Source organism: Apaloderma vittatum, unplaced genomic scaffold (genome assembly GCF_000703405.1).
Source record: "Apaloderma vittatum isolate BGI_N311 unplaced genomic scaffold, ASM70340v1 scaffold9103, whole genome shotgun sequence".
In the NCBI taxonomy this organism is placed as follows: domain Eukaryota; kingdom Metazoa; phylum Chordata; class Aves; order Trogoniformes; family Trogonidae; genus Apaloderma; species Apaloderma vittatum.
In genome coordinates, this window is record NW_009706377.1 from 1 (window position 1) to 15369 (window position 15369).

General features: G+C 40.4%; 1 protein-coding gene across 1 annotated transcript in view; it reads left to right on the forward strand.

Annotated features, from left to right (window-relative positions):
• The first annotated feature begins 8061 nt into the window (after window positions 1-8061).
• The window catches only part of ZFYVE16 (zinc finger, FYVE domain containing 16), a 23428-nt gene continuing 16120 nt past the window's right edge, over window positions 8062-15369 (forward strand). The window contains exons 1-2 of the mRNA XM_009865766.1: window positions 8062-8131; window positions 8315-10470. Of these exons, the coding sequence (XP_009864068.1) occupies window positions 8062-8131; window positions 8315-10470 (2226 nt within the window). The remainder of the gene's footprint in view (window positions 8132-8314; window positions 10471-15369) is intronic.

Consider the following 15369-nt stretch of genomic DNA (forward strand, 5'->3'; position numbering starts at 1 on the left):
ACGAGGAGGGGTTAAAAGAGAGCCGGGTCAGTTCAGCCCGGGGAAGAGGAGGCTGAGAGGCGATCTCGTTAACACTTAAAAGCATCTAAAGGGCAGGTGTTGGGAAGGTGGGGCTGGACTCTTGTCAGTGGTGTCCGATGATGAGACGAGAGGTAGCGGTCACAGACTGGAACACCAGAGGTTCAGCCTGAATATGAGGAAAAACTTTTCACTGTGAGGGTGACAGAGCGCTGGCACAAGCTGCGCAAGGAGGTTGTGGAGTCTCCTTCTCTGGAGACATCCAAAACCCGCCTGGACGCGTTCCTGTGTGACCTGCTGTAGGTGATCCTGCCCTGGCAGGGGGGCTGGACTAGATGGTCTTCTGAGGTTCCTTCCAACCCTGACATTCTGTGGTTCTGTAAAAGTGTCCTCAGCTGGCATTCAGCACTGAAGTTATTCTGGGCCTGAAGAGGAGCTTGCATGTTTCAGAAATGATAAAGACTGTCATTAGACAAACTTTGTGCTGTAAGGGTTTTTACAGTCTTGGCAGCATCAGTGAATGCACTCTTTGGAAATGGAAGATGGTAATGAAACAAAAGTATGCCATTGTGGTGTTTTAGCATACAGTTTGCCTCTGGCATGCTGTAGGAGCCCACTCTTTGTATTCTTACAGCATACTAGATTGCTTAGGTGGATTGATTGCCCCTGGAGGTTTAGAGGTATTAGTGATGTATTCACTTGCTTCTGTTCCATTTATTTTGATGTGGAGTACGGAGTGTAATGGACATGCTTACACCATACACTTAGAAGCGTTAAATGTTTTAAGACATGCTTTTGGATAAAGCATATAATGTTCTCAGCTTGTATTTAAATACAAGCTATAATGACAGAGAACTCGTTACAAACTAGTACACTGAAATGAGTAGAGCACAGAAAGGATCCAGTTGACTGCTGGTTCTAGATGCTGTTATCATCTAGTGCTGCATTGCTGAGGATATATGATGCGTCTGTCTGGTTATTAATAATGCAAATCAGAGGAGACGAGAACACTGAGGGAACACTGGTTTCCACTGAGGAATGGTCTTTCATGTCTGACGTGATAATCATATTGTTGTGACTCATTTTCTTATTGTGAGTAATAAATACTGATACAACTAACGATGATTCTGCTGTGCGTAGTATGTGAGAGATATGTTTGTTCAGCTAAGCAAGTGGATTCTTCAGCTGTGGGCCTGGCTGCTGATGGTACTGCTAATGTATTTGGGCACTGCTAAAAGTCAGTAATTGTTGATAGGTTTTTTTCTGCATGGTGTGAGTGATACTATTTTCTGTTCAGAGGAGCAATAACACATTACTGTCGGTGAAAAATAGGAGATAGAGTTGTCTGATGTTGGTGATAATGTCATAATGCTGTTGATAGAGCTTTGTTCCTCTGAAGAAATTGTGTTGAAATGACAGAATGTTGCTCTTTGAGCAAGGCAGTTTAGGGTTGTGCGGTTTTTTCTGCAGTGTGCCACATAAGGTTTTTCTTGTGTCTGAAAACTTCTGTAACTTTTATCTTCAACTCCTGATTCAGCTAGTAAATCTGCAGTGGCAGCAGCTGCTGCAATTTTTGTGTTGGGTAATATGCTGTCTTGCTCAGCAAGAATAATTTTAGGTTTTATTTGACAACAACTTGTTAAGTTTTTCACAAAGCATTTGCTCAGTTGCAATGAACTTCCTTGTTAAGTTGGTTGCTGATGAACTCCACGTGCAGTTGTACCCTTAAGTTCTTACTGTCTGTAGGACGTGAAGCCTATGAATAGATGTATGGTGTAGGGATATTGGAGAGAGGTGAGAAGGAGAAAGCTCACAGTTTAAGGTGGGAGAAGAGACATACTGTTCCTGATACAGCACTTCACTTCTATAGCACTGTGAACTTGGATACCTCTTTTATAGTTGTGTTCCTGTCACAAGCTTTGTTTTAGTTATGGTAGTTGCTGGGTGGTAAGCTGAATTAAACTACTAAAATTCTGCTGTAAGGATAAAAGCCATATGGCTTTCTGCTTAGACAAAATGTAACAGTTAAACACAGTGATGGAGTTGAAATAATATAACTTTGCAGGGAGCGAAAAGATTTTGCTGATAACCTGAAATTAGAATGGCCTAGTGTGGTTAGCTTTTTGGAGTGATGATCTGTGTGTGTGTATATGTTGGGTTTTTTTATCTTTAAATGTGCTGTTGTGTTAGTTTTGCATGTGCATATAAAAGCAGGGCTGGATTCTGCAGTGATAATTAGCTGTGACTAGCTGGAGATCTGGTGATGCCTATATGTGTTAACACTGCAGGGTGTTTTTCAGGGATTTTAAACATGAAAAGGCAGCCTGTCATCAGCTGTTAAATTGGTTAGCTGGTAATAATTAACTTATCCATTTTATTTTACAAGTTATCACCACTGAACACTACTACTACCTCCCTTTGGAGAGATTATATTTGAATAAAAATTGACAGTCCCTTTCAGTTGGCTGTTCTCTGTTCTACAGGCTTGTTTAATCTTCTCCTTTAAGTAAGAGTGTACTGAGAAGTCCCTAGTGCAATGTTGATTTTGAACTCTGAAATATGTGCCTATTATGTTGGAAGTTATTTGTAAAGTCTATAAAAGGAGCCTATAAACCATTTTTAAGTGCCCTGACACATTTGCACTTACTGCACGGTCATGCAGATCACAGTGTTTGCTTCCCGTAGGTAACAGGTTTTATGTAGCAGAATTACAGCCTCTGCTTCTTAAGATAACTGCTTTTATGCAATTTAAAGTGCAGTATTAGGAGCTTGCCAGAGACCAAGCCTCGCCTAATTGGACAAATAACGTACGAAAACTATTGCTCTTCTCCTTCATTCGGTTTAAGCTCACCTCTTGGAGGCCTCAGAAGGTCAAGAAGGGTATTTGACCAAGTGTCAGTGTGACTTTAATATTAATTGTTCAGAATTGTTCCCGAGATGGCCACAGAATCGCTCACTTCAGTGCTATTCACATCGGCCGTCCCAGGTGCAGACTGCCTGAGTTCCCCGTGGTGACTCGCTGCCTGGCATAGCAATTGAGTACGGTTATTTTTTCACTAAGTAAACTTTGGTAAGGTAATAGAGAATGCTGGTCTTGAAATCAGGACACAAGTAAAAGCTTTGAAAGGTAAGAGACTTGAGGTGAGCTTGCTAAGAAAGATGCCAAATGTTTACCTAGATTAGTGGCAAGTACTCTTGTGTGCTTTTTTGTAAAACGCATATAGTCAAAAAGTGTGTTTCTGTCATGAAGCTGAAGAATACTTGATAAACAAAAGAGTGTTGACTGTTAACTAGGGGAAAAATTGAATCTCTGGCAACTCATGTACTTGGAAACTCTTGTGTTTGGTGTGCTCTGTCCTTCAGGTGAGATGAGCTGCTGCTTAAGGAAGTTATATGTACATAGGGACAAATGATGGGATGAGAATTGACCTGTAACAGTGCAAAATGTTGAGAACATGGCTTGTGTCTGTCCATTAATATGTTATCTTCAATGTATTTTTGGCTGAAGTAGTAGTAAGTGAGCACTCCAGCACTTCTCTTCGTGTCAGGCCTTTTAGTTAACTTGTAGGGTTGGACAGTCAGATGTCTAAGGAAATGACAGACCTAACTATCTCGATTCAGCACAGTAATCTGTGAAAGTACATCTCTAAAACTGCAAACTAGGTTACCTGTTTTAACCATAACTGCATTCCCCTATGTACACTTGACTTTCTGAAATAAAGCTTTCTTGGATCTTGCTTTTCAGACTGAGTTTTGCAATGTTGGGCACTAGCCGTTATCACTGTACTTTTAGTCATTTTATCCTTTGTTTATTATTTTCCCTTTTGGAGAAGGGCTGGTGTTTTATCTTCAAGTCTTCTCATACATATTTAACTTATCTTAATCCGAAAGCATGTTGTCTTTGACAGACAGCAATTTAAACGTTGTTTGAAACTTAAAGGTTTTTACTTTGGAAAAAAAAGGTATATAAAAAAGAGCCGGTATGAGCCTCGAGCCTCAAGTTATATGTCTCGCTACACCGTTAAGGACTTAATGCCTTAGATACTTAAGGCCTTTACAGGTACCAGTGTTCTAATAGTTTATTTTAAAAAATACTAGACTGTGAATTGACTTGGAGAGAGTCTATTGAGTGTATTCAGAGCTCTGGAAAACATGTTTCGGAAGACAGCACTTGATGCTGCTTGGTTGGTCAGCAGAAGGTCCATCCGTGCCTTTAAAGTGCGTAGGAGGTGACAGCAGCAAGGAGGGCACTGACTAAATCCTGAGGGCGTTTGCTGAAGATGAAGCTTCCCTGTGCTTTTCCTTCTGGCAGTGAATCCTTCCTGCTCATGCCTTGCCCCTTCTGGTGTGCTGGCACCCTTTTTTGTGTGTCTGAGTGAGATTCTCATGTGGATGGAAAATAACTAGCGAAGAGGTCTGTTTAACTCAGGTCAGTTCTTGTTCTGTGCACGAGATCCCTGAACAGATGTTAAACTGGCGTGATGTAAGGAACGCTAAAGGGACAAGCAGTTCACAGAACAGTTTGTCTAAAACCCGCAGCAGAAGATCTGGCTGCGAGAGCAGCTGTAGCCTCCTCTTCCACACCCAGCACCTCTCCCATGCCTGCATGTGCTTTCCTTCCTTGTAAAAAACAGTAATTTCCCTTGCCGGTCTCAGTCATGTGCTTTCTTAGTGGTTTTGTAGGATTGGGGATGGAGGATTGGTTGGTGTTTCTTATACTAAAACTTCTTCCTGCTTAATATATGGTGTTGGTGCTGCTGTTTTCAGGTTGTAAGTGTAACTCTTTACAGATTCAGAACAAATGCCATTTGCTAAAACAAATGGTTCCTACAGACTTCTTTTGCTCACGGAAACAAGCAGCCATTTAACAAAAACATGCCACTAAAGCTTTTTCATAGCTTCTATCCCCTCCTTTTTTTAATGTAAATATTGGATTTGGCAAATCTGGGAAGCAAAAAAATAAAAATTGTTCTTGTTGCTGAAAGATGTTTTGAAGTATAAGAAAACAAATCTTTTACAATTCTGTGGTGATGCAGATACACAGATTCAGGACAGAAAGACACAGGAGAAAGAAGATACGGAGTTACTGCTTCTTTGCCCTGTTTAGAGGGTGTATTTTGTTGTGGGCTTTTGTTTGTTGGGGTTTTTTGGTGCTGTTTGTTTTTTTTTGGAGGTATGGTTTAGAAAAGCTGAAAACCTGTGTAACATTTCAAGAAAGAGTATTGAAATTAGAGACATAATATGCTAGTTATTCGAAATTACATTAGTTCTGAATGCTTTATTAACTCAAAGGGCACCATTTTATTTAAAAACTATGTAGTTTTAACTAAATAGCAGCATTATTGAGTCAGTAGACGAGGTATGATAGTTTTGGGAGCTATCCATAGAAATTATTTAATCCATATTAAATAGGTGTAAATATTTGCATACAAATTCATTTCTACAGTTCTTTGCTTTGAAGTCATTCCTTTTCCAGGGAGGTCAGTGGGCCAACAGTGTACAGTGCAAATGACTCAGTCTTTCTAATCTGCCTATTTAGCATTATAATCTAAAAATGCACATATGCATAACTCCGAATTCATCTTGTGCCACTTAAGAGTGCAAAATAATGGATAATCTCTAGGTCATTTTAAGTATAAGGTAAAGACAGCTGGAATGATTACTTGCTTCTCCTAAATACAGTTTGTGAAATATGATTTTTTTTATTATTATTTTTTTTTAATAAGGGCTTCTGGTGTCACTGAGACTCTTGAACAAAATTCATTTCAGAGAAAATCTTTTAAGTCTAGTTTATTGGTGATAGATATTTGTTTCCTTCATTAATAATTAGAGGTTTTTAAAAAACATTTATTACTGATTTTAAAAATACTCAAAATTTTCATTGTGATGAATTGGGAGATTAACTTGCAAAGCTGTCACTCTTTGAACAGTGTTTTTGTAGATAATTAAGAGTGAAACAGCCAGATTTTCAGGTCCCTGCCAGGACCTTTTACTAGATTGTTGGACTTTGGAAGCCTTTTCTGGTAAAGGCAGAAGCAAAAAACTAATTTCATTCTCCTTCTAAAGTACTTCCTGTTTTAAAGTACTTTCTGATGTTTTCACCTCTTTGACCTGGCTCCCTGTAGGTTGAGAGGAGACCTTCTCGCTCTCTACAACTCCCTGAGAGGAGGCTGTAGCGAGGCGGGGGTTGGTCTGTTCTCTCTAGTGGTGAGTGATAGGACAAGGGGAAATGGATTCAAATTGCTCCAGGAGAGGTTCAGGATGGATATTAGGAAGAATTTCTTTACTGAGGGGGCTGTCAGGCATTGGAACAGGCTGCCCAGGGAGGGGGTTCAGTCACCGTCCCTGGAGGGGTTTAAGAGACGGGTGGATGTTGCACTGGGGGACATAGTTTAGTAGTTTGATAGGGCTGGGACAAAGGTTGGACTCGATGATCTCCAAAGTCTCTTCCAGCTGAAACTATTCTATGATTCTATAAAGGACTGCATTAAGCTATGAGGCCTGCTGTTTTTTTTCGCTTGTTCTTGGTGAGTTTCTGTTTAAACTATAAATTACCTTAAAAAGTATTCTCATCACATGCATATTAATGTGGCAAGAGGTAACCTTACACCTTGGTGGACTAAGGCATGAAATCTAGATCTGTAGCTGCACATGGTTATAAGTGGTGTGATATGAGAGGATTTAAGTATTTGGGCTCTAAGCTTTGAGAAGGGACAGTACTAGATGGTGGTCCCAGAACATTGAGTGTGGTAGGCTGTGAAGCCACCCAATGTGGAGACTAAATGCACTGGTAAGAGTAGAAGGAAAAGCAAAGAGACCACCATGGGTCTAGTTTCAGAACATTTAGACTAAAGGGATCTGAGCCCCCTCGTTTTACTTAAGAGAAGTGTAAATAACATCTTGATCATATGTTTTAGGTAATTGCACAGTATGGATGTTCAGATATGAAAAAGATTTCCCATTAGAAAGACTTCAAAGGGACTAAAAATGCGTAACGTTGAGTGGCTGGAAATCTTCATTAACCAAATGAAAAGGGATGTTTTGCAGTGGGGTATGATTAATAAATAAGTTTCTGATGAGAAGGTAAGTCTCTAAAAGGGGATTTTAAAAATTATTTTATTTGGAGAAGGTTAATGAGCAGAATTATCATGTTCCGTATGCTTTTTCTTTTTTTTCTTTTTTTTTTTTTCCCCCTCCCCCTGGCCTTGGAGCAGGGTTTAAGAGAAGGATTTAAAGGCAGTTGGAGGACTGGCCTCAGCCTGCTTAAACTGTGTTAGGAGGACTGTGTCATACTTCACTGTTTTAGATGGTCGTCTCCTTTATTGCCCTTATACATTTTAGGGTTTAGTGTGTGTTTAATTTTATTTGAAACATCTGGTCATAGCTGAAAGTGATTTGTAGTTGATTGGTTGGATAGCTTGGGAGCTAAGAAAATCTGTTTCTTTAAGTGTCATGTTCACGTGCTCAGTGTTGAGCTCATGGCCAGGTTTGAACTCTCAAAGGAAGCTTTTTTCTTGCCAGCACTTCTGCCAACAGAAGGATACTTTTATGTTTCCTACTGCTGCTTAAAGTAAGAAGCGTCTGGGATTTTGTAGGCATCATTTATTTTAAACAACTGACTTGCCTTGCAAGGGTAATGATGGCCTTTTTTATTTTTATTTTTATTTGGCCTGTTAACTGCATGAGGTAAAATCCTTCTGGTTTTAAACTTGCTGATATTGTAATGCCATAGTGTGTGCTTTCAGATGCGTTTGTTTTTAATAAGGCAGCCTCAATTTCCTTGTTTAAAGTGGGTTTTTGTGTTGCGTGTCGTATACTGAGTGTACTATAGAGCATATTGGGAGTACATATTAGGAGCATACTGGGAGCATATTGCGAGGCTGACAGTCTACAGCCCTGTTTGTGCTTGCCTTTTGTTTACATGAAAAGAGAAGAAAGTGTTATTATTAATAAGAAAAAAATACTTTAAAAGTGCTGTGAATTACATGCTGTGTTTTTCTCTTTAGGCTTAAGCAAGCTAAAGCTTCACTATAACTGACAAGAATGGACAGTTACTTTAAGGCTGCAGTCTGTGACTTGGACAAATTACTTGATGAATTTGAACAGAATACAGGTTAGTTCCTCTGCTGCCTTGTTCCCCAGCATAGTAATATTGGTCAAATAACAGCATTTAATTTTAAAGTAACATATGCTAAATAAAAGCTTTTATTTGTGAAGAGATGTGATTTAGTGTGAATTCTGGAAAGAGAGAGGTTTAATAAACTCTGCTTTTGATATCTTTTTTTGCTTTAAATAGATGAATATGACTGCTATAGAACACCTCAAAATCCCTATGACTCAAAACACCATTCTCTTTCTTCGGTTTTGGATTGCTTACAACATGTGTACCCAACACCAAAACTGCAAGAGGATGTTAACAACAGTACTTCAGAAGAAATCTCTTTTGCTAGCCATATTGGAAGAAGTGAAGCACTTCTGAGTTATTCACCACACAATGAGAAGAGCGTTGCTGGGCCTGATCTTTTGTCCACTGTGGATAGTGGCTCCTTAAATGAAATCCAGGCTTCAAACCTGGGAATGTGTAGTATACCTGTGTGTGATCTTGTTAATGACACAGGTAACTTAATGCATTCCGTGGCTGCTCATGAAGATGCTCAAAAATTGCAGCCAGTTGACTTTCAGTACAGTGAAGGTTTGATTGGCTTTGGCATATCTTGTATACCTGTTCCTACTTGTGTGTCATCAGCTGGTTGCAGTGGTGTTTTAAGTACAGAGCAGAATGATGGGGACTCAATGCTACAAGATTCAGGGCATCTTAAAGCAGAGGAGATTAATCATGTATCTTTAAAATCAGACTGCTGTGCTACAGCGGAGATCTCGGATCCACATGAAGATCGGCAGAGCACAGAATCTGTGAAGTGCAGTGAAGTTTTTGATAAGCTTGAGCAAACAGATTGCCTTAATACTGCTTGTGTCCCTGTAACATCACAAAATTCTAGTGTGTACAGTCCCAAGGATGAGAAAGCATATGAAAAATTGCTTTGTGAATCACAAAATGAGAGTGCATGCTCTGTGGTAAGTGAAGAAATGTATGGAAGAAATGCCACAGAAGAGGTGGATTCAAAAGGTGAGAGTAATGTTGAATCCATGCCTTCAGATTTGCCAAAGAGCCCACAGCTGCCTAAAAGCAATGCAACATTACCTGGAAATTGTGTTTTATCAGGCTCCTCAGGTCAAACAGGAGCTGAAGTAGAACTGGAAACGAAAATCATGGAAGAGAATGTAGGTAGTGAAGAACTTCATAGCAATGAAATATTAAATACTGTTGCGACTGCATGTATTTCAGTGGAGGATGTCCAGACCTCGCTGTCATGTCTTCCACTTCCTGTGTCTATATGTGGTTCATCAGTTGTAACGGAAGAAAAAGTTAATCCTCTACCTCAGAATGAAGGGGCGGAGGTTATTAGTGATATTTTAACTGTTCATGCTGGAAGGTCTAACACTGATCTCTTCAGCAGAGAATCCTGCAAAAACATTGATTTGCATGAACAGGAAGGATATGTATCTAAAATCAACAAAAGTGTTGTGCAAGAAAGTATAGATGGAGAGAATTATGATACTGAGAATATAATTGATGATAGCGATTCTCAGCAAACCAAAGCTTTTGATTTTCTAGAATATGAAACTGAGCCATATGGTGTTGGTGTAGACTCTTATTACAATGAAAGTATGAGCCCAGTTATGGCTGACTTCACTTTTGAGGAGAGTGTTATTAAAAGTGATACTCTAATAAGTGATGCTGAGCTTGATGATTTTTTGTATGGACAAAGTCTTCAGTCCGATGTGTTGAGGTCTTCAGACAATGGTAGTAACTTAATGGAAGCTGAGACAGATGAAGAGAGCTTAACAGATGTGAACAATCTGAGTTTCACAGGGGTCACGGAAGAGCATATGCAAGCAAAACTGAAGGAGATAACAAGCATTAATAGTAATCTTAAGGTATCTCTTACTGCCAGTGAATCAGAATCTACAACAGAAAAGAATGTGTCTGAGAGTGACAGTGGAGTACTAGTTTCTCAGGTTCATACTGAAGGTGCAAGACCGAAGCAATTGCTTGGCCTTTCCCGAGGAGCTCTTGGCCAGAGCCAGCTGAACAGAACGGATGTACTTGAGAGAGAAAACCAGGAAAACAGTTCTGTTATGCCAGAAGCTCCTCTCTCAGGCACCAGCATAAATTTTGGTAAAAATTCTGACCGTGTGTTCTCTGGGGAAAGCAGCTCTGAAGCTGGAGGAAATCAAACATCTGAAAATGTAGAATCACTTAAAACACCTGCAACTCTGTCATGGAAACAACCACTGTGGGTTCCTGATTCAGAGGCACCCAACTGCATGAACTGCCAAGTCAAGTTCACGTTTACAAAAAGACGACACCATTGCCGTGCATGCGGAAAGGTAAGTTATTGGAGAAGGAGTGCTCTGTTATTGAAAGCAAATGAATTCTGATTTAGAGATAATCAGAATACAGAAGGGAAAGAATATTGACACCATTTTTCTAGGTTCAAAGTATTCTATTTCAAACAAAAAAAAATTATTTTGCCTTAATAGAAACTTAAAGACTCTTGGAAAAGACTGATATTAATTGAGAAATGTATGATTTTTTTGGTGAAAATAATTAAAAGGAAGTACAGAGAATGTTTGTTTTTATGTTTCATTCCTGGCTAGACTAACGTTTTTTGCACAGAGCAAGGAAGATGACGCAGTGGACTACTTTGTAGTAGTCATAGTGAATCAGCTTTTTACACAACTTTTAAGTTAAGCTTAAGTATTTAAGCTTAAGAAAATTGAAGTGATGATGACTGGAATTTAGGTAAGGGATTATACTAGCTGTGAAACACTGTCCGTGAATCTGAAAGGATTGCTTTGTTTCAGGAGTTGTAACAGCAGTGCTTGTGCAAAGGATTTGCAGCCTAATGTGTCCTCCTCTGTGTTCAGATGTATAATTTTCCAGAGGAGTCATCGTAGGGAAGAAGTATGTTCCTTCTGTGAGGTGAACGGTACTTGCCAACTTAACAAGTAATCTGTAGAAGTTTTTTCAGTTATGGTCTTCTGCATTTAGTAAATAATGTAAAAACTTACTCTTCATCCAGCATTCCCTTATGAGCTACTGTGGCTTACGCTTGTACTACTGCATAAATGGAAATAACAATACTAGTAAGTGTTACTAATCAGTGTTACTCTGTAAGCGTTATGGATAAGGAGCTACAGCAAAGACTAATGTTGGTAATGACTAACTTTTTGCATCTCCAGTGTTGGGAGGCATCTGGAAGGGCTTGGTAATGTTTTTCCCAGGATGGCTCTTCTAGCACTGCATGTTCGAAGCATAGTACTCATTTACTTCTACTGCAGTAAGTGTGAACTAAAATGCAAGTGTGAATCTGAGCACCGAGAAAATTAAGAACTCATTGTAACATCCTAGAAGTTGAATTTAATTACTTGGCAGAATATCCTGCATTAAAACAGTTCTTCTGAGTGGGTTTCATTTTAGTCATAAGACTAAAAGTTCCTTTCTATGAGTTCAAGTTCCTGTTTACATTCAGTGTAAAATTTCTTGCATCTTGTCTAGAGATGAGGATAAAAGCACCCTTTACTACACAGTCCTGTTTGTAACCATCAGCAACAGCGTTAGTGTTGCTAATCTAGTGTGTTAACAGGTGGTGGGTTTTGGCAGAACAGTGAAATTAGAGGGAGGATCACGATGCATGTTCGTTGGGAGAATAAGTGATGGCAGTATAGATTATCTAAGGTGTGTGGATACTGGAGTGCTGTGCAATTGTAACTCTGTCATAGCTTTTCCAAATGTGCAACATAGTAACTTTTTGCCTTGTAAGATTTTTTTTGTATTTTAATAGTAACTTTATTTTTCTTAAACAAACAAAACTAAACATTCCTTGTGAATGTTTGGGGTTGTTTGTGAATGTTGTGTGGGGTTTTTTTCCATCCACTTAGACATAAGAAGAAACTGGTAGGAATTCACAGATGTCCTCTGAGCTATTCTGTAACACAACTGTATAGTTTTCATGTGGTACTGCAGCTTTTTTTACCAATGAAAATAACAACACTTACGAATCCTGGCTTCTGTGCTGGAAGGAAGTATGAGGTTAGTGGTCCCTGCTTTCTCACACATCTGTAGCACTTGAGAGGCCAAAACAACTTCACAGTTTCTTTGTCTGTGTGTTTCTCTCTTGTCTTGTTGTCTCTTGTCCTCTTGGCTCAACCAGAATCAATTTCTTTGCTCAGCAGCCTCATCCTCATTCCTTTTCCTCTGTTACGTTACCTGTCCCTTAGTATGTCTTGACCTCTTGACTACTGTGAGGATTAAGCTGCCTCCTCTGTTGTGGGTCCCAGTGGCACCAAGCATAAGGAGAAAATAACAACTGCAAAGGATTGCGCTGCTTAGGATTTGAAATGCTAAGGTGGATTGTAGCTGATTAGCGATTAATCTTCACCAGTTACATTCTTGTTATTGTTACTGCGCATGTGCATCTTCAGGCGAGGTAAATTACCTGTGACACTAATGCAGAAGCAATTAGAATAGTTTCTTTTTTGAGCACGTATTACACCAATCAAATATTACTGGTTTTACAGTGATTTTTTTCCTACTTAAAGGAGTTCTAATTTAGGAGGAGTTTTATTTTTTTCCCTCTGTCACTACTGTTTGGTTTTGATGTGATTTTTTTTTTTTTTCTTCCCTCCTCCTTTAATCTGCTTTATTTTCCTCAAGATAATCACCAGTAGCAGAAGAATTTTAGTGTTCTTTCCACTTGAGTCTAGTCAGTAGCAGAAGGTTTCTGTCAGACCAAGGTTTCAAAAGATACCTTTTGTAAAGGCTAATACTGATTCTACAGTCTGCATATAGATAAAAATGGCAGAACTCTTTTAAGAAAACTGGCAAATTACCCTTGAAGGCACATAAGGCAGAAGTGAGAAAAGCATCCAATAATTATGGTAACTCATGTAGGAAACAGCTTTTCTAGAGACATGATTATCTGAATGGGATTGTGCAGGCATAGTCCAGGTTTGAGATGTGCTTTTTCCCCATATCTGCTTAAAAATGTACAGGATATATTTCCTGTTGGAGTAGAAGAGCATATTCTCTTCTTTCAAAGCAGTCTTCAGCAAGCTTTTAAAAATACGTTTCTAAAGGGATCTAGTAACATGAAGGCAATTATGCTTATTTTTTTCCTAACAGACCTGAGGAGTCTTTTTAGCCAATATAGTTCCTGAGTCAGCATTGCTAAATAGCTTGAGAAGTAGTGAGCTCTGGCTTAGATAGTTATCCTTGAGGTAGAAGGGGTAGCTTGACTTGAAATTTTGTAATACACTGATAATGCTTGTTATGAAGAGATTTGGTGGACATGGAGTGGCTCTCTGCTGGTAGAAGACCAGATCATTCTTACCATTATCCAAATCTTAAAGGGAGATTGCAATAGTTACCTTCAGAAATAATACTGAAACAGTAAAGCCAATCTGACCGAATTCTGGAGTTCAGTCCTTGCTCCTATTACTGTATAGTGTAATATCGTTATGCCATTAAAAGGAGTGAATTTGAGAATAAGTGGTGCAACCTGCAATTCTTTTCATCACTCCAGATAAGAATTTTATTATAGTACCACTGTACGGGGTTTGCCTGGCCGGATTCCAGCAGTGCGGGGGGTGCTCTAGGGGTGGCTTCTGCAAGAAGCTGCTAGAAGCTTCCCCTGAGTCTGACAGAGCCAATGCCAGCCAGCTCCAAAGAGGGACCTGCTGCTGGCCAAGGCTGAGCCTATCAGTAAAGTAGGAACGCCTCTGTGAAAACATAGTTAAAAAACAGAGGGAAAGAACCACGTCACACAACGACTGGCAAAGAGAGAGAGAGAGAGAGAGGAGTGAGAATCTGTGAAGACACCAAGGTCAGTGAAGAAGGAGGCGGGGAGGATGTGCTCCAGCTGCCGGAGCAGAGAGTCTCCCCGGATGGTTGTGAAGCCCATGGTGAAGCAGGTTGTCCCCCTGCAGCCCGTGTGGGGGGTGTAGATGTCCACTGTGGAGTGGAGGACTCCACGCTGAGTGGGTGGATGCCTGAAGGAGGCTGTGGCCCAGAGGAAGCCCAGGCTGGAGCCGGTTGGCTGGGGGGACTTTTGAGCTGATGCTGCGGGGGACTCAGACTGGAGCAGTTTCCCTGAAGGACTGCACCTCAGACTCATGAGGAGTGGATTTGCCCCTTGTGACGTGTCTCACGCTGGGCGGTTTGTGATGAATTGCCCTTTGTGGGATGACTCACATCGGAGAAGAGAGCATGAAGCTTGTCTCCCATGAGAGGGATCCCACAATGACCCTGGGAAGTGGGAAGAGTCCTGCTCTGGAGTGAAGAAGCAGCAGTGGAACCAACATCGGATGAACTGACTGTAACCCCCATTCCCTGTTGTGACGTGTCTCACGCTGGGCGGTTTGTGATGAATTGCCCTTTGTGGGATGACTCACATCGGAGAAGAGAGCATGAAGCTTGTCTCCCATGAGAGGGATCCCACAATGACCCTGGGAAGTGGGAAGAGTCCTGCTCTGGAGTGAAGAAGCAGCAGTGGAACCAACATCGGATGAACTGACTGTAACCCCCATTCCCTGTCCCCCTGCACTGCTCGGAGGGAGGAGGTCGAGAAACCAGGATTGATGCTGAGCCCAGGAAGAAGGGAGGGATGGGGGGAAGGTGTTATTTCTCCTTTTAAGATCTGGGGTTTTATTTCTCGTTACTCTTATTGGATTTGTTCTTTTACTAAATCTAACTAATTTCCCCCAAATCGAGTCTGTTTTGCCCAGGACAATGAAAGTGATCTCCTTGTCCTTATCTCAAACCTTGAGCCCTGTAATATATTTTCTCCCGTTGTCTAGTGGAGGAGGGGGGGTGAAAGAGTGGCTGTTTGAGCACCTGGCTGCCAGCCAGGGTCAAACCATGACATACTGTTTATGTCCTTGTTGATGCTGCTGTTTGTTGTGTATGTATAGTTGCTTTTGGTTGTTTTTCTGAAAGTTTTTTTTAAGAGAGATTAAGATTCAGGCTTGAATATTAGGCTGCTGAGGGTTTAGAATCAAACAAGTGTATATCTTGGAAGAGTTTTCTAATTACTGTGCAGTTGTATACCAGCTCCTTCCAGCTATAATGTTAAAAAAAAAATAAAAATCCAATTTTAGCTGTCTTTGTGGGCACTCGGCCTTATGTGATTAGATTGGCTCACAGCAGGAAATTTTAGGTTTCATGGCTGAATCTGAGAGAATACTGGCAGGGGCTGAGGGGTTTGGTGTGTAACGTGGGGCTTCCTG